This window comes from Carcharhinus amblyrhynchos, chromosome 9, assembly GCF_965287045.1.
Source record: "Carcharhinus amblyrhynchos chromosome 9, sCarAmb.v2.hapA, whole genome shotgun sequence".
Taxonomy (NCBI): domain Eukaryota; kingdom Metazoa; phylum Chordata; class Chondrichthyes; order Carcharhiniformes; family Carcharhinidae; genus Carcharhinus; species Carcharhinus amblyrhynchos.
This window is the reverse complement of record NC_137332.1, coordinates 45843602-45867494: the sequence shown is the minus strand read 5'-3', so window position 1 is coordinate 45867494 and position 23893 is coordinate 45843602. Positions and strand designations below refer to the sequence as shown.

The following is a 23893-nucleotide window of genomic DNA, read 5'->3' as shown; positions in this document are numbered from 1 at the left end:
CGCCCACAATTGTGGCTTAATGTTTTCCACAGATTTATCAACACTCCATGTTTTTCTATTCAACCCACTTTATATGAAGCCCAGAATCCAATATGCCTTTTCCACTAATCCACATTCTTGCTCTCTATCAGCCAAGGTCTATCTCTTCCTCTACTCTGTTGTCCACAGATGGAACCTGGTCAGGGCATCCCATTATCAGGTTAACGTGTCAGACTGTGATTCTAGTTTTATTCATTAAAATTAACATTTTGATATTTAAAAAAATTGGAGTTTGAAATGCAAAGGAAACTATTCTAGGAGTAACTGTTTTTAATAAATATTACCCTGTGTTTTTAATTAGTTTACATGTTCTCTAGAATCATTTGGAATATTTTACTCCTAAAACTGAGGCTCGCAGAACTCAAGCCTTCATGTTCAATAATCGTCTTTGATACTTAATGAATTCTCTGATAATGAGATTAGAGTCATCAGTTTGGGATAATAATGACAGCTGGTGTGTGCTTTCTATTTGACGAAGTTTGGCTTGGAGATCAGTGGTAGCGAGTAAAGCGCAATGAAAGGACATTCAAGCTGAGTCCCTGTTTGCGAGCAGCCACACGACTGCTGCTATCTATATGGGACTAGCTGTCTCTTAAAGCTGGGCACGATGGCGGTAGCATTTGCTGCAGTTTCCATTCAGATCAAGGGTGTCTTCAAAAAGAATGGTTTGCTCATTCTCTCGGTCTTGTCGGTTATTATCGGGTGCTCACTGGGATTCTTTCTTAGGACCAGGCATCTCTCCGAACAGGTAAGAAATTCCAAAAGTGCTCAATGTCAGCTCACTGATGGGAATCTAATTAATCATCTATGCAAGTGGCAATTGGTAATGGAGCAATTCTTTAAAAAAGCAGTGTATTCACAAGTCCAGAATGACAAATGTACTAAGATTACTTCTTGGTCAGAAAGTGCCATTTATTTATGTATAACACATTATATAACATTCACATACATACATGAAAATATACATATATGTATAAAACATTAATATAAAAAATTTGATTATTTGGGAATCTCTCGCATTGTTCTAAGTTTCTTTACCCTCTTATTTTTCAAAAGTAATTGCATTTTCTCCTATATCTCAGCTAAACATACAATAGCATTTCTAAACGCGACCAAAGTCTGTTAACATTTTATTTCCAAGTTGTATTTCTGTAAAAACAAGTTCACCTTCAGTCTATTTAATTTCCAGTTTTTAATGGGTCCACCTGGCTTTTTGTATTCTTGACTTTTTAAGGAAATCAAGTATTTCCAATTTCCTGGCGAGCTGCTGATGAGGATGCTGAAAATGTTAATTCTCCCACTGGTGGTCTCCAGGTGAGTGAAAGCTTGTCCCAGCACTGAGTCTGTTCTTCGCACATATCTCACCATTCCATCAAATACATACTCAGAAAAATCTATTTCTGATGGGACTTTTTCTAATCGTCTTTCATGGTTTGTGTCAATCTAGCTGAGTGGATTGGCACTGGTCCCAGGCTGCTGCTGTGCTTTTTGATAAAGTTATTTTAAAGAGATTCTGTCTAACTGAGGGGCAGTGTGAAGGTCCCATGTCAACTTTATCATAGCAATTTCCAATCTAAATTAACGTGTCTTGTCCTGGTCAATGCGAATAACATCAAATGCGTTGAGTGAGAATGGGTGCTAATGGCCCAAATATTCTGGTCTCCGCATTGATGGAGTTTGGAATGTCAAGTCCTCACTGAAGTCATGATTTAGACACAAGTGAAAATTTCTCAGCAAGTTTGAACTTCCAATGGGCTGAATTTTGCTGCTCAGAACTTTCCACAAACTGAGCTCAGTGTAAGAGACATAGGTCTGATAGGTGGGATTTAACTACATACAGTACTTACCCAGGAAAAATTACACTGGTTAACACCTGATCTAACTAGCGACCAACTATCATTACTCAACTCAGCACCACAGCTGTCCCTCTAATTGCACCCTAACCCAATCTGTCTACTAATCCCCAACCAGAACTAACTATCTCCCACCCTCCAACTGCCCCCATGCAACTACCGCCTGTCTCAAGCCAACTACTGCCCCCATCTGACTACTGCCAACACCACCTGACTATCCCACTCATCCACTCAGTAACCCATGGTGTCACAGTGGTTGTCACTGCTGCCTCACAGCACCAGGGATCCGGGTTCAATTCGATTTCCGTTTTGGGTCATAGTCTATGCGGAGTTTGCACATTCTCCCCATGTCTGTGTGGGTTTACTGTGGATGAACTGGGTTTCCTTCCACAGTCTGGAAGATGTGCTGGTTAGGTGCATTGGTCATGTTAAATTCTTCCTCAGTGTCCCTGAACAGGGAGTGACTAGGGGATTTTCACAGTAACTTCATTGCAGTGTTAATGTAAGCCTATTTATGTTGCTAATAAATAAGTTAAACACTGCAAAACTTGAGACCTTTCAAAACTGACCTGAACATCCTAGCCAATGTCTTGAAAGGGCGGCGTGGTCCCTCTTTGTCTGTCTTTTCTTGCACTCAGTGATCTTCCTTTTGGATGTCAACCTTGGCACATCAATGACATGTCCAGGCTGCAAAATCACAAATGGTTGGGCTGCAGCAATCTTCACCAGCAGTGTCAATGCACACAGCATTGACACTGACCAGAAAATGTGGGCCATTGATTGAGGTGGTGCTCTTTCGTCTGGCTCTGAGTAATGTTGAACGATCACCAACCTGAAGTTTTAACTCTTTGTGCCCCTCTCTGCATAGATGCAGCCTGACTTGTTGAGTTTTTCCTGCACTTTCAGCTTTTATTTCAGATTTCCTGTGTCCTCTGTATTTGCTTTATCAATGATAGTTTGGGTTGCGATCAGTATTGTTCTGGGGATATATGCCCATTTGGGTTCCCATAACCTGAACCTATTTCCTATTGGATATTTATGCTAATCCCAAAAGATAACTTCTGTCCTTGTTCTATTTTGAGGAGCTAAGAGTTTGTTGCAGTATCTCATAATCTTATAGAACCCAATGCTAGTATGGGAGGCAGACATAATTCAAAAGACCCAGTGTTATTTTCATCAAAGGCACAAAAATCTTTCAGTTGGAGCAATGTTGGGTGTTCCTGGTGAAACTGAATCATTTTTAATTGATATGCACTCACTGGCTATAGAAGTAGCTTCATTAATAATGATGTGCTGTGGAATGATGTGGCATTATTGCTTTGAACTCAACAACAACAACTTATACTTAATGTAATGAAACATCCCATGACACTTCATAGAGTGTTTTAACGCCAAACTTGACACCAAGGAAGTATCAGGGAAGCTGATCAAGGACAATGATTGCAATTGATGACACATCTAACCTGTCAGGATTACAAGATCTCTGTACAGTGAAGAAAAAAAGTAGCAAGAACCTATTTTAACCATGTGCCATGATGAACAAGGAAGAATCCAATAAACAAATCATTATAAACAAGAATATTTGATTTTGCCACATTGCTGCCCTTTCACTAATTCTAGTCATTTCTCACTTGTAAAAACTGTGCACATTGCATTTGCCAAACTATCATTCTTCTATTGCGCTTCTTGGGTCACTGGGTGTCTCAGCTGCATGGAATTGTGCCCAACAGATGTACAACACTGTGCCTAGTCCCTTTGGATCTTGTTCTAGCTGCATTACCATGTTGTAAAGGCTGCAACATTAAGTTTTATCACAATGAAAATTGTGCAGTGCGCTAAATGGACTTGAACACCATTACTTTGTCCATTGCCTAGCTGAAACAATGCACCAAGCAAAACATTCACTCTGCTACTGGCTAAAATGTGGATTATGTGTCAACTTACACCCTCCCTTGTATGGCTAAGACACATAAGCATACCTTGTGAACACATTGGACTTTGCCATGTTTATCAAGGAACCATTCACCCTCTTCAACTTAACTTTTCAAGTCATAAGAGGTCATATGCCCTTCTCCATTATTTCATTTTACCTTGAATTAAAAGAAACAGTCATAAAGTCCAGCAGTTATAAAATGATTAATAATTGTTTGAATACCTGTGGGCAATAAGTTGTTGTTCAACATAGGAACATACAAATTAAGAGCAGGAGTAGACCACTCAGCACCTCAAACCTGCTCTGTCATTTAATAAGATCATGGCTGATCTGCTTGTGGCCTCAACTTTACTCTCCTGACTACCCTGAGTAACCATTGACTTCCTTGTCAATCATGAATCTATCTACCCTGACCTTTAAAATATTCAATGACCCTGCCTCCATGACTCTCTGGGGAAGAGAATTCCACAAAAAACTACACCAAGTGAAAACAATTCTTCTCATCTCTGTCGTAAATGTGCAACCTCTTTATTTTTAAATTGTGATCTAGTTCTAGTCTCTCCCACAAGGGGAAACATCCTCTCAGCATCCACTCTGTCAAGTTCCCTCAGGATCTTATGTTTCAGTAAGATAATCTTTCATTCTTCTAAATGTCAATGAATAGAGGCCCAACCCGTACACCCTTTCCTCATAAAAAACCCCCCTCATTTCAGAATTAGTTGAATTAACCTTCTCTGGACTACTTTAAATACAATTACATCCTTTCTTAAGTAAGTCCAAAACTGTATACAGTTCTTCACATGTGATTTCTCAAAGCCCTTAACAATTGGAACAAAACTTCCCAACTTTAATATTAAGAACATAAGAACTAGGAGCAGGAGTAGGTCATCTGGCCCCTTGAGCCTGCTCCACCATTCAATAAGATCATGGCTGATCTTTTTGTGGACTCAGCTCCACTTATCTGCCCGCTCACCATAACCCTTAATTCCTTTACCGTTCAAAAATTTATCAATCATTGCCTTAAAAACATCCGATGAGGTAGCCTCAACTGCTTCACTGGGCAGTTCCACAAATTGACAACCCTTTGTGTGAAGAATTTTCTCCTCAACTCAGCCCTAAATCTGCTTCCCCTTATTTTGAGGCTATGCCCCCTAGTTCTAATTTCACCTGCCAATAGAAACAACTTCCCTGCTTCTATCTTATCTATCCCCTTCATAATCTTATATCTTTTTTAAGATCTCATCTCATTCTTCTGGATTCCAATGAGTATAGCCCCAGTCTACTCAGTCTCTCCTCATAAGCCAACCCTCTCAACTGCGGAATCAACCTAGTGAATCTCCTCTGCACCCCTTCCACTGCCAGTATATCCTTTCTCAAGTAAGGAGACCAAAACTATACACAGTACTCCAGGTGTGGCCTTGCCTTATACAGCTGCAACATAACCTCCCTGTTTCTAAACTCCATCCCTCTAGAAATGAAAATTCTATTTGCCTTCTTAATTACCTGCTGTACCTGCAAGCCAACTCCTTGTGATTCTTGTACAAGGACACCCAGGTCCCTCTGCTCAGCAGCATGCTGTAATTTTTTACCATTTAAATAATAGTCCATTTTGCTGTTATTCCTACTAAAATGGATGACCTCACATTTACCAACATTGTACTGCATCTGCCAGACCTTCGTCCACTCACTTAGATTATCTATATCCCTTTGTAGACTTTCAGCGTCCTCTGAACACTTTGCTCTTCCATCCACCTTAGTGTCATCTGCACTTGCTCCTCAACTCCAAATCATCTATGTAAATCATAAACAATTGCGGTCCCAAAACTGATCCCTGAGGCATACCATTAGTCACTGATCGCCAACCAGAAGAACACCCATTTACCCCTACTCTTTGCTTTCTGTTAGTTAACCAAAATTCTATCCATGCTAATACATAACACAGTGCACCTTTATCTTATGTAGCAATCTTTGGTGTGGCACTTGTCAAATGCCTTCTGGAAATCCAGATACACCACATCCACAGGTTCCCCATAGTCCACTGCACATGTAATGTTTTCAAAGAATTCCACCAAATTAATCAAACATGTCCTGCCCTTCATGAACCCATACTGCGTCTTATCACAGGGATGATTCTACTCCTCTTGCAATAAACAAGAGCATTCCATTTGCCATTCTAATCACTTACTGCACTTACATACCAACAATTTGTGATTCATGTAGCAGGACATTGAGATTCCTCTGTACTGCACAGCTCTCTAATCTCTCTCCACTTACATAATATGCTGCTTTTCTCTTCTCCCTCCAAGTTCAACATTTTCCCACATTATATTCCATCTGTGAAATATTTGCCCACTCACTTAAGCTATCTGTATCCTTCTGCCGATGGCTGTGCCCTCCGTCCAACTTATTTTCATACCTATCTTTGCATCATCAGCAAATTTAGTACTGTATATTTGGCCCCAAGGTATTGATATAGATTTTAAATAGTTGAATCCTTAGCATTGATCTCTATGGCACACCACTAGTTACAGCTTGCCAACTTGAACAAGACCATTTATTCTTACCCTCTGCTTCCTGTTAGATAATCATCCTGTATCCATGCTAATTTGTTACCCCCTCACTGTGTGCTCTTATTTTGCATAATAACCTTTGATATGGAAACTTACTGAATGCCTTTTGGAAATCCAATTACACCACATCTGCAGGTTCCCATTTATCCACATTGCTTATTACTAGCTCAACAAATTCTAATAAATTAATCAAACATGATTTCCATTTCACAAAGCTATGTTGACTCAGCCTGATTGTAATAAGATTTTCTAAATGACCTGTTATTACTTCCTTTACCAGAACAAGCACTGGAGTGTGGTGACTGGAGCATAACTTCATTGCAGTGTTAATGTAAGCCTACTTGTGACACTAATAAATAAACTTAAACTTTATAAAGAATTCCAACATTTCCCAATAACAGATGTTAGGCTAACTGACTGCAAGTTTCCTGCTTTCCATTTCCTTCCTTTCTTGAATAAAGGAGTTACATTCACTATTTTCTAATTTGATGGTTTCTTTCCAGAATCTAGGGAAAATTCCAATCAATGCATTTTGTATCTGAGCAATCACTTCATTTAAGAACCTCGGATGATGTCCATCAGATCCTGGGGACTTACCAGCCTTTAGATCAAATAATTTTCGCTACCTTTTCCATTGACTTTATTGACCCTTAGAAGCATTTACAAATATAAAGGGTGTCAACTAGGAGCTGTGACCATGCTTATGTCTGAATGCAGTGCTGACCAGCACCATACTGACTCTGGGTCTGCACTCTGTGGGCAATACTGTACTCAATTGTTCATTAACATTACATCTGCCAGACCTATCTTTTATTTTTTCATGGGGATGTGGGCTTCACTGGTTTGGTCAGGATTTATTGCCTATCTCTAATTGTCCTTGAGAAGGTAATGGTAGGCTGTCTTCTTGAATCGCTGCATTCCATGTGGTGTAGGGACATCCACAGTGCTTGTAGGGAGGAAATTCCAGGAATTTGATCCAGCAACGGTAAAGGGACAGCGATCTATTTCCAAGTCAGGATGGTGAGTGACTTGAAGGGAAACTTCCAGGTGGTGGTGTTCCCATGCATCTGCTGTCTTTGTCCTTCTATGTGGTAGAGGTTGCAGATTTGAAAGGTCTTGTTGAAGGATTATTGGTGAGTTTCTGTAGTGCATCTTGAAGATGATACTATGTGTCAGTGGTGAAGGGAGTGCTTGGTGAAAGTGTCAATCAAGCAGGCTGCTTTAATTTGGGTAGCATCAAGCTTCTTGAGTGTTCTTGAGTGTTGTTGGAGCTGGATTCATCAAGGCAAGAGTATTCCATCACACTCATGACTTGTGCTTTGTGGATGATGGATAGATGTTGGGGAATCAAGAGATTGGGTAACTCACCACAGGATTCCTACCTCTGACCTGTTCTTATAGCCACAATATTTATATGACTGGTCTAGTTTTCAGACCAGTGGCATTCCCCAGGAGGTTGATAGTGTGTCAATAGTAGGGGTTTCAGCGATGGTGATGCCTATTAATTTCAAAGAGATTGTTGGATTCTCTTGTTATTGGAGAGGGTCATTGCCTGGCACGCGTTGTGTGAATGTTACTTGCCACATATCACATCAAGTCTGAATACTGTCCAGTTCTTGCTGCATACAGGCAGTTGTGAGGAGTTGTGAATGATGGTGAACATCCCATTTCTGACCTAATGATGGAGGGAAGGTCATTGATGAAGCAGCTAAAGATAGCTGGACTGAGGAATTCCTGCAGTGATATCCTGGGATTGAGATGATTGACTTCAAACCACCACAAACATCTTCTTTTGTGCCAGAATGACTCTAACCGGTGAAAGATTTCCCACCTGATTTCCATTGTTTCTAATTTTGCTTTGGTCAAATGTTCCCTTGATGTCAAGGACAGTCACTCTCACCTTATCTTTTCAATTCAGTTCATTTGGACTAAGGCTGCAGTGAGATTAGGAGCTGCAGTTGCCAGTAGTGTCTGATAGGGATTGATGTTAAGACCTTTTATCTTTATTATCTTCATTAATGACTTATGTATAAGCAATGCGGGAATAATCCACAAGTTTAAGAACCAGACAAAGCTTTGTGCAAGAGTTAGAACTATAGAGGATGTTAAACTACTGCAAACATATCTTGATATGTTGTGGAAATAGGTTAATGTTTGGAAAATTATGTTTAATCTCTACAAATGTAGTGTTATCCACTGCTTGATGTATCTATATTGGGAACAGAACTGACTGTTCAATCGCACACAAACCAAAATCGAAATCTGATTCTCTAAAAATTATTTATAAAGGAATCAGAGATGAGATTTCAAGACAAAGTCAGAGCAGTGGCGAATCCGAGGTGATGTGCTAATCTCCAAACAATAATTCTTGTGCATTTGGAGTTCGTGGGTGTGATTGAATTTTGGACTCATTCGTGATACTCCCAAGTTTCCCACTTGCCTACTGAGGTTACATATAGCCACCAGAGGGCAACCTGTACCCATGGATCCATAACTCTTCACAGGTCAGTCTCCAAGGACAAGGGGAAATTGGCCCTACTGGTGGGAAAATGTTACTGCACCTAGAGTTGAAATTAACACTTGTGTCTAATGAATTCACTCACAAATCTACCAAGACAGAGATGTCTAGAAGCCAAACTGAGCAGTGGTGAGCAGGTTACCAGTGTCTTCTCTTTTGGCGGTCCCTCAAGGTCGAGGGTGACTTGCTTCCTCCCTGGGGAGATGGGTTCTGCGGTAGCTGAGTAGTTCGACTCTGGAGCCACAAACTCTGCCGCAGGTTTGGTAGGGGATGTTTGATGAGGTGGGTGGGTGGGAAGCTCTGGATTCTGCACTCTCTCTCCACTTTGGCCTTCATGTGCTCCACCTGATAACGCTCCAGGTGATTAACGCCTTCAAAGAACAACAAAGAACAAAGAAAATTACAGCACAGGAACAGGCCCTTCGGCCCTCCAATCCTGCACTGACCATGCTGCCTGACTTAACTAAAACCCCCTATGCTTCCAGGGACCATATCCCTCTATTTCCATTTCATTCATGTACTTGTCAAGACTCCCCTTGAAAGTCACTACCGTATCCGCTTCCACTACCTCCCCAAGTTCCAGGCACCCACCGTTCTCTGTGTAAAAAATCTGCTTCATATATCTCTTTTCAAACTTGCCTCTCGCACCTTAAACCTATGCCCCCTAGTAATTGACTCTTCCACCTTGGGAAAAAGCTTCTGACTATCCATTCTGTCCCTGCCTCTCATAATCTTGTAGACTTCTATCAGGCCTTCCCTCAACCTCCATCGCTCCAGTGGGAACAAATTAAGTTTCACCAACCTCTCCTCATAGCTAATGCCCTCCATACCAGGCAACATCCAGGTAAACCTTTTCTGTACCCTCTGCAAAGCCTCTACATCCTTCTGGTAGTGCATCTTCACTAAAGTTCTATAAAGCATCAACCTGACTTGCCAATTTTTAAACTCAATACCCCGGCCGATGAAGGCAAGCATGCTGTATGCCTTCTTGACTACCTTCTCCACCTGCATTGCCACTTTCAGTGACCTGTGTACCTGTACACCCAGATCCCTTTGCCTATCAATACTCCTAAGGGTTCTGCCATTTACTGTATATTTCCTATCTGTATTAGACCTTCCAAAATGCATTACCTCACATTTGTCCGGATTAAACTCCATCCGCCACCTCTCCACCCAAGTCTCCAACCGATCTATACCCTGCTATATCCTCTGATGGTCCTCATCCCTATTCGCAAATCCACCAACCTTTGTGTCGTCCACAAACTTACTAATCAATCCAGTTACATTTTCCTCCAAATCATTTATATATATTATAGACAGCAAAGGTCCCAGCACTGAACCCTGAGGAATGTCACTTGTTACAGCCCTTCATTCAGAAACACACCGTTCCACTGCTACCCTCTATCTTCTTTGACCGAGCCAGTTTTGTATCCACCTTGCCAGCTCATCTCTGATCCCATGTGACTTCACTTTCTGCACCAGTCTGCCATGAGAGACCTTGTCAAAGGCCTTACTGAAGTCCATGTAGATAATATCCACTGTCTTTGCATACGCTTCTTCTCCAGTTTGTGCACTTTAAGGCGAGCAATTCCCACGTATTGACTGGGACATTGCATTTAAGATGGAGATGTTTGCTGAATCCCTTCCTCATGTCAGTTGTTACAATAGTTTCAACTGGATATGATAGGACTGTGAAACTTTGATCTAATCCATTAGTTGTGTGTTGCTTATCTCTGACTGTAGTCTCCTTCTTCTACTCATCAATAACTCTGTGTTGTAGCAACACCAGGTTGTCACCTCGTTTATAGTTATCTTTGGTACTGCTCATGGTTTTTCTATGCTCTCTATTTAATCACTGAGGCTTGGATCTCTGACTGAACAGTGATGACAGAGTGAGGGATCTGCAGAGCCATGAACTTACAGATTGTGATGGAATATAATTTTGCTGCCTCTGATGGCCCTCAGTACTTGATGGATGCTCTGTTTTGAGCTGTGGGATATTGGTGCCACACAATCAAATAGAAGACTCCATCAGTGTGAAAATTGGACTTTGTTTCCAGAAGGACTGTAGGGTGATCATTTCTACCAATAGTCATGGATTATAACAGGTAGACTGGTGAGGATGAGGTTAAGTGGATATTTCTTTGGTGTTGGTTCTCTCACTAACCATCACAAGCCCATTTTGTCAACTCTGTCCTTCAGGCTTTGGTCACTGATGGTGCTACATCCTTGGTGATGGCCATTGAAGGCCCCCCACCTCCCCCCCCCCCCACCTCCAAAGTGTATTCTGTGTCCCTGCTACTTTGAGTAGTTCTTCCAGTGATGTTTAACATGTAAGTTATTCATCAGCTGAGGGAGAACAGTAGGCGGTAATCAGCAAGAGATGCCCTTGCCTGGGCTTGATCTGATGCAAGAGACTGCATGAGGATCAGAGCCAATGCTGCTGAATGATCCAGCAGCACTTCCCTCCTCACTGATATGTGGCACCACCTTGTGGATGATGTTGGCGATAAGATGTTGGCTGAACAGTTGGATTCTGTGAGTGTGCTTCTGTCGGGTTTGACTATTCTGTAGGACAGCTCCCAGTTTTCTTCAGGTAACTGAATGAATGGTCTCATCAATGTTTTGATGAGCCATGAGGACAGCTTCATCCGGGATCTTGAGTTCATGTCACACTATCTGTAACCCCCACAACTTGCCTGGACTTGCAAAATCTCACTACCTGTCCTGTCTGGAGACAATACACATCTCTTTAACCTGTGCTTCACCCTCTCGCCACTCATATTGTCTGTACCTTTAAGACTTGATTACCTGTAAAGGCTTGCATTCCAGCCATTATTTTGTAAATTGAGTTTTTACCTTTATATGTCCTGTTTGTGAACAGAACTCCCACTCACCTGATGATGAGGCGGCACTCCGAAAGCTAATGGCTTGTGCTTTATCCTGTGGACTTTAAGTGTTGGACTTTAACCTGGTGTTGTGAGACTTCTTACTGTGTTTAGCCCAGTCCAACACCGGCATCTCCACATCATATTAATTCTCACCTTGCTCTGTCCTTAGTCTGCTGTTCTGTCCCAGTGTAAACTCAGTGTAAACTTGAGGAACAATACCTGGGGCAAGATTCTTTGCCCTCCCATTCACACGTTACCCACTGGCAGGAGGTGGTGCATTGTTTACTAGCGGCAGGAATTTTTAGTCCCGCTGCTGTCAATGGGAATTCCCATTGCTGTTAGCCCAAGCCAGTGGGAAACTTGCGGGTGGGAGTGCCGTGCCAGCAGGACTGGAGAATCCTGCCAGTATGAACAGCCGGCAAATTATGGCCCTCATCTTTCAATTAGGCATTTTACAGCCTTCCAAGCTCACCATTGAGTTCAGAAATGTTGTCTCCTTCTTCTTTCCTTTGCATGTTTCAGTTTTCTTATTAGGTCTAGTGGTATTATCACTAGACAATTAATCCAGAAACTCGACTAATGTTCTAGGGACCCGGGTTTGAATCCCCCCATGGCAGATGGTGGAATTGGAATTCAGTAAAAAGTATCTGGAATTAAGAATCTACTGATGTCCATGAAACCATTGTCGATTGTCAGAAAAACACATTTGGTTCACTAATGTTCTTTAGGGAAGGAAATCTGCCACTCTTACCCTGCTCTGGTCTACATGTGACTCCAGAGCCCCAGCAATGTGGTTGAGTCTCAACTACCCTCTGAAATGGCCCAGCAAGCCACTCATCACCACCTTCTCAAGGGCAACTGGGAATGAGCAATGAATGCTGGCCTTGTCCCATGAATAAATAAAGAAAACTTTCATACTGTAGCGTACCTGCCCCACACGTTCCCTTTTATTACTACATTGTTATTCCCTTTGGCTCTGTAAGGCCAACAACTTCTGTCATTCAATCTCTCCTGTCTTTCACCCTATCACAGACCTTTCCTTTGTCCTTGTCCCCCCCTGGCTCTTTGCTGAAATTCTGTTGCATCTTCTTCCAGTTCTGATGAGAGGTCATTGAGCTGAGACATTAACTTTGTTTCTGTCTCCACAGATGTTACCTCAACAGGTTGAGTGTTAGTACTCAATGGGGATTAGTACCTAAGGAACTGCGCCTCATTGTCAGTCAATACATTCTGAAGAGGAGGTAGAACATTGTAAATCACAGCCATGTGTTTTGAAACAGATGAGTGATAGATGATACGTGTTGGCTTGAATCAGGCAGCTGAGATTCTGAGATTCAATTTGTCTCAGTACAAATCCCTGGTGATGGCAGAAGTTGAAGCAGTCATTCAAATCGGGATTTCAGTCTTTCGATGTGGCAAGCGTCTTGTCATATTTTATATACAGTCATGGTTTTATCTGAGACTTTGGAGGGAAAAAAATAAGTCGGAGCCAAATTCCAAGTAAATCACACAGGTTTGACTTTGGCTGAGTTTGATCAATTCCCTGCCACTTGGATGGATTTGAACTTTGAGTTTGTCTGGATTTGTTCTCCACACATGACACACAAACAATGTTGCAAGAGGGTGCCCTAATGAAACTGAATATACCAATTGCAATCGTGTTTTTTTTCAGTGCAAGTACAAGCTTTTCAATGGAGCTTTGTAGCCATATTGTCAAACTCATTTGTAAGTATAGCATCATTCACCATTGCAGATTGGTTAATTTTGCACTCCTATGATCTCTACTATAGGCTAGAAATTACAACTGTTATTAATAATAGATTAATGACTGCCGTTCAAATGGTATTCATCTGTCAGCTTTATTCATGGAAGTGCTGACACATCTTTATTTTAATCAGAAGCTAAATTTCCACTAAAATAACACACAGTGATTTCATGTAAATGTGCTGAAAAATTTTCTGCTATTCATCCCAACAATAATTTTTAATTCATCCCTAATTAAAATGTTTTGGTCAGCTTTCTTTACAGTTGCTGCCTCGGAGAGTTGCCAATCTCTCGGCATATTGGCACAGTGGTTAGCACTGCTGCCTCACAGCACCTGGTTCAATTCCAGCTTTGGGCGATTGTCTGAAAGAAGTATGCATGTTCTCCCCATGTCTGCATTAGTTTCCTCCAGGTGCTCTGGTTTCCTCCCACAGCCCAAAGACATTCAGTCTAGGTGGATTGGCCAAGCTAAACTGCGACTTAGTGTCTAAAATTGTGTAGGTTAGGATCAGCTGTAGTAAATGCACAGGGTTATGGATATAGGCTGGGCGTGGCCCTGTGTAAGATGTTCTTTTGGAGAGTCAGCACAGACATCCTTATAATCATAGAATACCTATAGTGCAGAAGGAGGCCATTTGGTCCATTGAGTCTGCACCAACCACAATCCCACTCAGGTCCTATCCCCATAACCCCACATATTTACCCTGCTAATCTGCCTGCCACTAGGGCCAATTCAGCATGGCCATCCACCTAATCTGCACATTTTTGGACTGTGGGAGGAAACTGGAGAACCTGGAGGAAACCCACGCAGACACAGGGAGAATGTGCAAACTCCACACAGACAGTGACCCAAGGCCGGAATTGAACCCGGGTCCCTGGCACTGTGAGACAGCAGTGCTAACCACCGTGCCACCATGCCACACTCGATGGGGCCTCTTTCTGCTCTGCAGGGATTCTAGGGTTCAATATCAGTTAAGTCCAGTCATTACAATTCACTGGCGTATGGAGCCAATAGTGAAAGTGCTTGTTTTAAAAGGTCAGAGGAATATTTCCGTCTGCCCCTTCTTCAACTCTTTAGATGGGAAGCACAGTTTGTTTTATTTAAATTGAAATATTAGCCTGATTCCAAATCATGGACAGAGCAGACTTTAAAATGATGAAATCAAGTAGAGTGCTTACACCATGAAAAGTTCAAAAAGGATATATGAAATTAGCAGTAAAGTAGAATATCAGATGAAGTGATTAAACACCAAGGAGAATGGAGTAACTGCCAAAAGAGACCATTTGAATCAGAAATAATCACATGCTTAAGTTAAAGAGTTTATTTCCACAAACTGAGGGAATCGGGGGGTGGGGGGGGGGCTAAGCAGTCATAAAAAGCAGGCTTGATGGGGGGGAAATATCTTTCTGCTCCTAAATGTTCCAAATGACTCTGATCAGAGTTTTCCTATCCACGCCGTGCATTCCTATTTGCGGGGATTTTCCTGTATTTAGGTGTGTACTGGCAGCAAAGCAGAGGAATACTGCTTGTCCTGTCTGTAACACTCTTTCCCCAGACACTATAATTGGCTAGAACTATTTCCTTTTAAATTGAGAAACCTTACTTGAGAAAGTTCAGAAAAGTGCAAAGTAGTTGAGGGTTCCATCTTGGATTCTGGAAGCCTGAAAATTATAGGAGAAAAAGAATGCTGAGAAAGAGAGTCTCTCTGGTTAGAGATTCAGTGAATGAAAAAATGCAATGAAATAAGATACAGAGTAATTAGTATTAGTTTTAACACTGGAGGTGTCTGAAAGACAGATGTGTCATGGACAGACTTTATGGTTTGGTCAAAATCATAGGGTTGGGATATTACCCAACCACAGGAGAAAGGAGATCTAGAGGGTTGGATTTTTGTTCAAGGGTGATGAGGTTTCCTGCAAGTTGCCCTCGGCAACACTAGGATGAGTGGCACTGCATTGAAGTTTAAAAAATACAAAAAATATGAAACAACCCTCACTTGCCCTCCAACCCCATCCCTTCACATACACCCATGGCAACTCATGACCCCAATGCTCATCACACCTTCTATGCCAACCTATGTCCCTTGTTCAACTGCATGGCATCTCATGCATTTCATGTCAACCTATTCCCCACCCATTCCCAATGCCCTTCATACGCTTTACACAGCCTATGCCCCTCAACTACCCCATGGCATCATATATCCTTCATGTCAACCTACGCCCCCACCCACCCAATGGTCCTTTCTGTTATTATGTCAACTTAGTGCAACTCATGTCCCCAACCCACCCTTACCCTTACACCTGCCAAGCCAAATCATTCATCATGGGTGGACCTTCAGACCCAGATTAAATAAACTAAAGTTCCCAGTGTTTATTGCATACTTTATATTTTTAATAAACATTTTAATTCATAATAATTTACTACATTTACATTCCTTCAATTACATAATTGGTATAACAATCAATTTAATTCATTCAATTAAATAATCTCTTAAAAGAACAAATATTGAAATTCAGAGTCCATAACCACTTGGAGCTGTCAATCAAGCTGTGAAAGATAGGCACCCTACTGTGATAATAGATTGTTGTGAAACTGGTCATGCAATGCTAATCCAGTAATGGTAGTTGGATGGCTTATGTCAAGAGAGTGAAATGGCAAGCAATCATTTAGTTTAATACTCTGAGCAGTTTCTTCAAAGAGCTAAGAGGCAACAGTTTTAATGCCCTGGCAGCTTTCTTTGGCAGTTCATCTTGATACTTTCAACAGTTGCTTTTGACAGTTCCAGCGAGCTTCATAGTTAAATGAGTTTATGCACTTTTTACATGCTTTCATGCCTACTGTCAGAAATCCCCAAGGACACCTGATCTCCCACAAATGTGTCCCAAGATCATATCCAAAGGGTGCCAGGCACCTCCAAAGGTTCCCTGGCTATTCAAACAAATCCACAATGTTCAGACCTGCTTCTACCAGGTCTAACCTGTGCATATCAGGTTTCAGTTTTTTTTTAACTTTATTCCAATCCAATCAAGTCAAATTAAAGCCAATTCAGAGTCCCAACAAGTTGAGACATTCCCAATCCAAGCTGATAAGACAGGGCTCTCATCTCCTGTCTTGGGCTTGATCTACATGATCCAATCTGTTTGGAGTAGGTGTAGCTCCACCACCAAGGCTTGATCTCATTTGCATCTTAGCCAAAAGGCCCAGTTGCCACTTTAAAAGATTGCTTCAAATGAAGCTGAAATGTAACCCAATGACTTGAACCAAGTGCAGCATGTCAATACTACACTTGATCTTAGCCAAGAGGCATATCAGGTTTCAGATTTTTTTAAACTGTATTCCAATCCAATCAAGTCAAATTAAAGCCAATTCAGAGTCCCAACAAGTTGGGACATTCCCGATCCAAGCTGATGAGACAGGGCTCTCACCTCCTGTCTTGGGCTTGATCTACATGATACAAGCTGATTGGAGTAGGTATAGCTCCTCCTCCAAGGCTTGATCTCATTTGCATCTTAGCCCAAAGGCTCAGATGCCGCTTTAAAATATCAGGTTTCAGATACCTCTCACACCAAAATCATAGGAGTGGAGGCAGCTGTTGATTTCTATACAACATTTCACAGCTCCAAGTTGTTATGGACTCTTTAAGGTGCAACTATGAATTTCAATATTTGTTCTTATAAGACATTAAACAATTGAGTGAAATGTTTGTTGGTATACCAATGATAACTGCCAAGAATGTTAAAATAAATGATTGCTTGCCATTTCACTCTGTTGACTAAGCCATCCAACTACCATTACTGGATTAGTACTGCATGACCGATTTCACAACAGTCTATTATCACAGTAGGATGTCTGTCATTTCACAATTTTTATTGACAGCTCCAAATGATTATGAAGTCTTTGAGGTGGCACTATGAATTTCAATGTGCTAATCTGTGCATATGGGGTTTCATACCAGACTCATAGGAATGGAGGCAGTTGTTGATTTCTACACAACACAACCCATTCATTCCCCCCACAAAAATTGTAGATGCTAAATCAGGAGTGGGTCATCCAATCTTACAGCTTTTTTTTTGCAAAATTGGAGAGGCTCTGTCATGGCTCCTCATCATATGACTTTCCACACGTTCAACTTTCCCCCTCTCACCTTAAACCCGTGTCCCGTTGTAATTGACACTTCAACGTTCTTTTCCAATTAAAGGCGTGGTTATGTGGATTAAGCATCCGATGTTGTTGCTTAACACTTGAGAGTTTGAGACAGTCTTTGCATTTGAATGACTTATTCAATTTGATAGCACCCTTTGATTAGTTTCAGGAAAGAGCATTGACTCAACATCAGATTCCAATGATCCTTTGGTTTCCACTTGAGACAGGGAATGGTTTAAATACATGAAAAAAGCCAGATCACTCTTGGGCCAACAATTGTTGCAGCCTTTTGTTTTCAGTTTTAAAATATAAAAAAAGCATACGTTCACCATATATTGGGGCATAACAGAGTTCAGTATTAACCATCATTTGTGAAGCAGGGTCAAATGAGAAGGTTTTTGGAAATCTTAAACTTGCTGATAGATACTCTGCCGCAAATGTTCTTTGCTACTAGGAATCAACAAGATAAAGTTCATAAGAACTCTCTCCTTATTGTTATTTATAGCTACATCTTGTAATACCATCTTATATACAAAAAGCCTTCATTGGCAGGGGCATTGAATACAAGAGTTGGCAAATCATGTTGCAGCTATACAAAACCTTGGTTAGGTCGCATTTGGAGTATTGCATGCAGCTCCGTTTGTCACATTACCAGAAAAATATGGAAGTTTTGGAGAGACTGCAAAGACAGTTCACCAGGATATTGCCTGATCTGGAGGCATTGGCTATGAGGGGAGATTGAATGAACTAGGATTGTTTTCACTGCAAAGACAGAGACTGAGGGGAGACTTGATAGAGGTCTACAAAATTCTGAGAAGCATAGATATTGGGAGGTCAGAGGCTTTTTCCCAGGGTTGAAGTGTCAATCACATGGGGGCAGAGATTCAAAGTGAGAGGGGGAAAGTTTAAGGGGGAAGTATTTCATGCAGAGAATGGTGGGTGCCTGGAATGCGCTGCCTGAGGAGGTGGTGGAACCATGCATATTAGCAACATTTAAGAGGCATCTGGATGGGTACATGAGTAGGGAGGGAATAGAGGGAAACAGACCAAGTAAGGGCAGAGGGTGTTTTTGTTAGTTTAGTTAGAGTACCATGATTGGCACAGACTTGAATGGCTGAAGGGCTCATTCTTGTGCTGTATTTCTCTTTGTTCTTTGTTCAAAATTTACTCCCACCTGAACAAGTAAGAAAAGCCTGAAGGTAGGTATTCTTGCCTAGCAATCTTGGCATTGAGCAACATTGAGTGTCTATCAGGAATTTAGGTGTGTCACTGATTGAGGATTTTCTAATAATTCAAAACTCATCCAGCATGTGCCAATATGAAATGATTTGCTAGGCCCTTTCACTAGAGATAACAGAATCCCTAACAATATTAAGAGCAATGAAGAAAATCTCAGTCAGAAGTGGTTTTAAGGAGGGTTTGAAAGGAAGAGAGCAGCAGAACAGTGGAGAATTTAGGTACAGAGTTCTATAACGTGTAAACTAAATGGCTAGAGACAACTATCACCAATGATGGGGCAATGATGGGAGGTGGGGAGTGGAAGATTATTAAGGTTGTAACCAAGCAATGTTGAGCAGATAACATACGAGAGACATTGGAGGAGTATAATATAGACAACCATGTCATAGGTTGTAGATGGACAGGAGCTAAAATTCACTATGGTCAGACAGAGGATGTAATTAGTGACAATGATTAGGGAAATTTCAGTTCTGTGGCTGGAGGGAGTAATGTGGGGGTTGATCCAATTGAAATAATTCAACATGGAGTTGTTGGAAAGAAAGGAATGGATTTTGAAAGGTAACAACATAACCAAGAACGTTAGAGTGGAAAGCATGATTGGAGATGGCCTCATATTTAGCCAGGATAGAAGGGCCAGGTGAGGATTTCTTGAGGAAGTGAGATGATAGGTTTTTTGTAAGGGAGGTAGCAAATATCTTGTTAGATGGAATCATTTATAATGTCTCATGAATATTTAATCTCAGTCAGTCAGCTACCCACAGAGATGGAGGAAAATTTGGAGAAGTCCTGCTTGGATTATTGCCTTCCATTTCCCACTGCCCAAATCCATAGGAGTTATCTAAAAGCTTGATGCATTTGACACAAAACTAAGAGGGAATTGGGAATAAATAGCTTTGGAGAAAAATTCACACAAAGAAGTACATGGAATGAAAACCAAAATATGCAAACACCATTGATAGCTCAGAGATTTTCTCTTCTGACTGGATTGTAAACTGAAATAAAGAATTACTGTATTAAGTTTTCCTAATAACATTTCCAAAAAACATTTTGCCTGTAAGACTTTAATTCGGAGTCCGTTTTTGGTGTAAGTTACTACAGATGGTGAAGAGAAATGTGAATTCACTATAATTGGTCATTAATGCTTTACTGTGAGAAGATAATCATTTTTTCTAATCACTAAAATCTCTCTATATTTATTCAGAAAATTAGTTTCAGATGGTGTCTAGCTGCTAGCGATGGGATTTTTGTTACAAACAGCTAGGGTGAATTTTGTTGGGGCAGTGGTGGCCTCAGTGACAGGATAGAAAGCCTCAGCCATTGCTAAAGGCCCAGCCAGACTCTGCAGCAATCAGGCAACAGTAAGCTGCTGCTCAGGCTCCCATTCCTTTGAAGGTTTGATTTGATTTGATTTATTATTGTCACATGTATTAGTTTTCAGTGAAAAGTATTGTTTCTTGTGCGCTAATCAGACAAAGCATACCGTTCATAGAGAAGGAAAGGAGAGAGTGCAGAAAGTAGTGTTATTATCATACTAAGGATGAGAGAAAGATCAACTTAATGGAAGATAGGTCCATTCAAAAGTCTGATGGCAGCAGGGAAGAAGTTGTTCTTGAATCGTTTGGTATGTGACCTCAGACTTTTACATCTTTTTCCCGATGGAAGAAGGTGGACGAGAGAATGTTCGGGGTGCATGAGGTCCTTGATTATGCTGGCTGTTTTTGCAAAGCCGTGGGAAGTGTAGACAGAGCCAGTGGATGGGAGGCTGGTTTACATGATGGACTGGTCTTCGTTCATGACACTTTGTTGTTTCTTGGGGTCTTGGACAGAGCAGGAGCCATACCAAGCTGTGATACAACCAGAAACAATGCTTTCTATGGTGCATCTGTAAAAGTTAGTGAGAGTTGTAGCGGACATGCCAAATTTCCTTAGCCTCCTGAGAAAGTAGAGGCTCTCTCCAGGTGCGAGGTATCCAATCAGAGGTCTGGCACTTCTACAGTCCCAGAAGTGCCACTGGGACAGGCAGCCACAGCTGGGACTGCACCTGTCCCAGAGAAGCATCACCAACAGTGCCTTTGGACTAAGGTAAGTGGAGCTAGGACACTAGGGCCAGTCAGGTTGGGGTGTGTGGGTGTGCTAATTGTGTTGCTCAAGACAAGGTAGTGGCGTGGTTTCTCAAAAGGTGCCCCCTTGCTGCTGAGGGCCATCTGTGGACCACAGTGTTCCTAATCAGGAAGATCCATTCCCAGCCGTAGGGAAGTCACTTTGTTTAATTGGTCACTTAAAGATGTCAGTTAGCCACTCGGCAGGAAGGTTGCTCTCCACTTTTAGAAAGGTGAAAGGCACTCCACTCCTTTCCTTCCTTCCAGATTCTTTGGCCTTTCCCCCAATCTGCCAAACTATTCCTGAGGACATCATTAAATTCCGTCCAGGAGTAATGGATGGTGAAGAGAGAGTAGCTGTACAGTAGGACAATAGATGGTGGTTTAAATAATCCAGTGCTGCTAATTCCTGCTTTCAGCGGTTCTACTGGATTGAGACACCTGCTCATACTACTGTTATTGTCAGTACGGACTATGGCAGTACAAAAAAAAAGAATTAATGCAAGTGTATTTCGATGATATTTTTGGTATGTTTGTAGGAGAATGTAATTGTTTTAGATTTTATGAGGTTGTGTACAATTTAACAAAAGCCATTTAGATTCCGACAAAACAGTAAAAATGGTAAAAACCAGCACTTACAAAGTTGTGAAATCAAAATTCTAATAAATAAAATGTTTTTGAAGTATTTCTGCTTCTCTGTGTTGATCTGATTCATTGACCTGTTCAATCAGCAGCTTTATTATTGAAAAAAAAGTATTTATCAATCAGAATAATAGAATGCCCACATGTTTTTAATGGCTGACCATTAGTGGACTGACATGTGATCTGTATCTGTTACCCTGCTATTACACACCATTAGCCAGAGATGTAGTGCAGATTATAACAAAGAGGATTAAAGGTGAGGCAATATATGGGCTGTACCTGACATGTGTATTCCTCAAGTGATTTTCTCAATCCATCTGCTGTGTGCATTGTCACGACACACAATGATTTTCCCATCTGACAGTACCGTCACATTTATTCTGTGGTCTTCTGAACCCAGCTGTCAAAGAATTGCTCAGATAAAAGCAAACTATTGTGGATACTGTAAATCTGAAATGAAAACAGAAAACACTCAGCGGGTCAGGTAACATTTGTGGAGAGAGAAACAGAGTAAACGTTTCGAATCCATATGACTCGTGAAAAAATGGGAGAAATGTGATTGATTTTATACTGTTTTAGAGGGGGTGGAACAGGTGGAGCAAAATATAAGGTCAGTGGTGGGTCTCAGCTAGGGAGATTGCACAAAGATGTTTAGGGCACGAGACAAAGGGCTAATGATCGTGTTAAAGATTAAACACAGTGCTGATGGTGGCATAAATGGTAAGATAGCAGAATGTGTTAGTTACAGAACAAGGGTCATGCTGGAGTTGGTCACCATTTCTGCCAACTCCAGCACGATGCCACTGTCAAACACAGACCACCCCCCCCCCCCCCCCCCCCCAACCCCATCAGAATTCTATCAGGACGTCTCCTCCCTGATAATCTGGTCCACTCCCCCATCACCCCCAACTCTTCATCCACTTTGCACAGCATCTTCCCATGCAATTGTAGAAGGTGTAACACCTGCCTCTTGGCCTCCCCACTATCCAAGGTCCAAAACAGTCCTGTCAGGTGAAGAAGTGTTCCATTTGCACCTCCTTCAATCTGATCTCCTGTACTCACTGTTCCCAACGCAGCCTCCTCTACATTGGGGAGGCTAGACACAGACTTCTGCTTTGTCGAACACCTTCACTTATTTGTAGACATGACCCAATCTTCTGGTTACTTGCCATTACAATTCACCATCTTTCCCTTATGCCCACATGTTCATCCTTGGCCTGCTGTAATTTTCCAGTGAAGCCCAACACAAACTGGAGGAGCAGAACCCCATCTTCCAATCAGGCACTTTATAGCTTTTTGGACTTAACATTGAGTTTAACAATTCCCTCCTTCATCTTGTCCCCCTTTTTTAATCCAATTTTTTTGTCCCAATGTCCCCCATTCCCCCCTCCACCCACACAGATGCTTAGACACACACATACACATACACACCAACACACAGATACATATAGATATACACACACACACTCTCTCTCACAGACACACACACGTACACACACACACACATACACACACACACACAAAAGGCAACCTGTTGCTCTTTAAATTCTGCTTTCATAGAACAGTGATCCTTGTTCCACTATTAACACATTCTGCTATCATACCTTTATGCCACTACCTGCACCTTCTTTAGTCTGTAACACTACAGTAACATCCCTTTGTCTTGTACCCATGACATCTCTGTCAAAACTCTCCTAGCTTCTATTTTGATTTTTTACTTTGCTCCACCTACTTAACCCCCTCACAAACAGCATAAAATCTATCATATTTATCCCTCCCTTTAGACATGTAGAAGAGTCATACAGACTTGAAACTTTAACTCTGTTTCTCTCCTCACAGATGCAGCTAAACTTGCTGATTTTTTCCAGCATTTTCTGTTCTTTTAAAGAAATGTTCAATGCTAAGTCCACCAGAGAGTTCCACCAATGCTGAGTAGAGTCGGTTGAAGAAAGAATATGTTCCCTTTTTATGGCATAAGCTGCCATATTCTGATAAGTATTTCAAAGTTCAGTCCTTTAGCGAATGTTAATGAGGTGGCTAAGTGGGTGGGTGGACGGGTGAGGTAGCTAGGTGGATAGTGAGTGAGTGAGTGAGTGAATGGGTTAGGTGGATAGATAAGTGAGTGAGTGAGTGAATGGATGAGGTGGTGAGATGGGTGGGAGAGTGAATGGGTGAGGTGGCCAGGTGGATAGGTGACTGAG

The 23893-nt window shown here is 41.5% G+C and overlaps 1 protein-coding gene across 1 annotated transcript in view; it reads left to right on the top strand.

The window, feature by feature from the left end:
• Window positions 1-549: 549 nt before the first annotated feature.
• The window catches only part of LOC145347764 (excitatory amino acid transporter 5-like), a 61704-nt gene continuing 38360 nt past the window's right edge, over window positions 550-23893 (top strand). The window contains exons 1-2 of the mRNA XM_080195555.1: window positions 550-787; window positions 1274-1353. Of these exons, the coding sequence (XP_080051681.1) occupies window positions 647-787; window positions 1274-1353 (221 nt within the window). The 5' untranslated portion in view covers window positions 550-646. The remainder of the gene's footprint in view (window positions 788-1273; window positions 1354-23893) is intronic.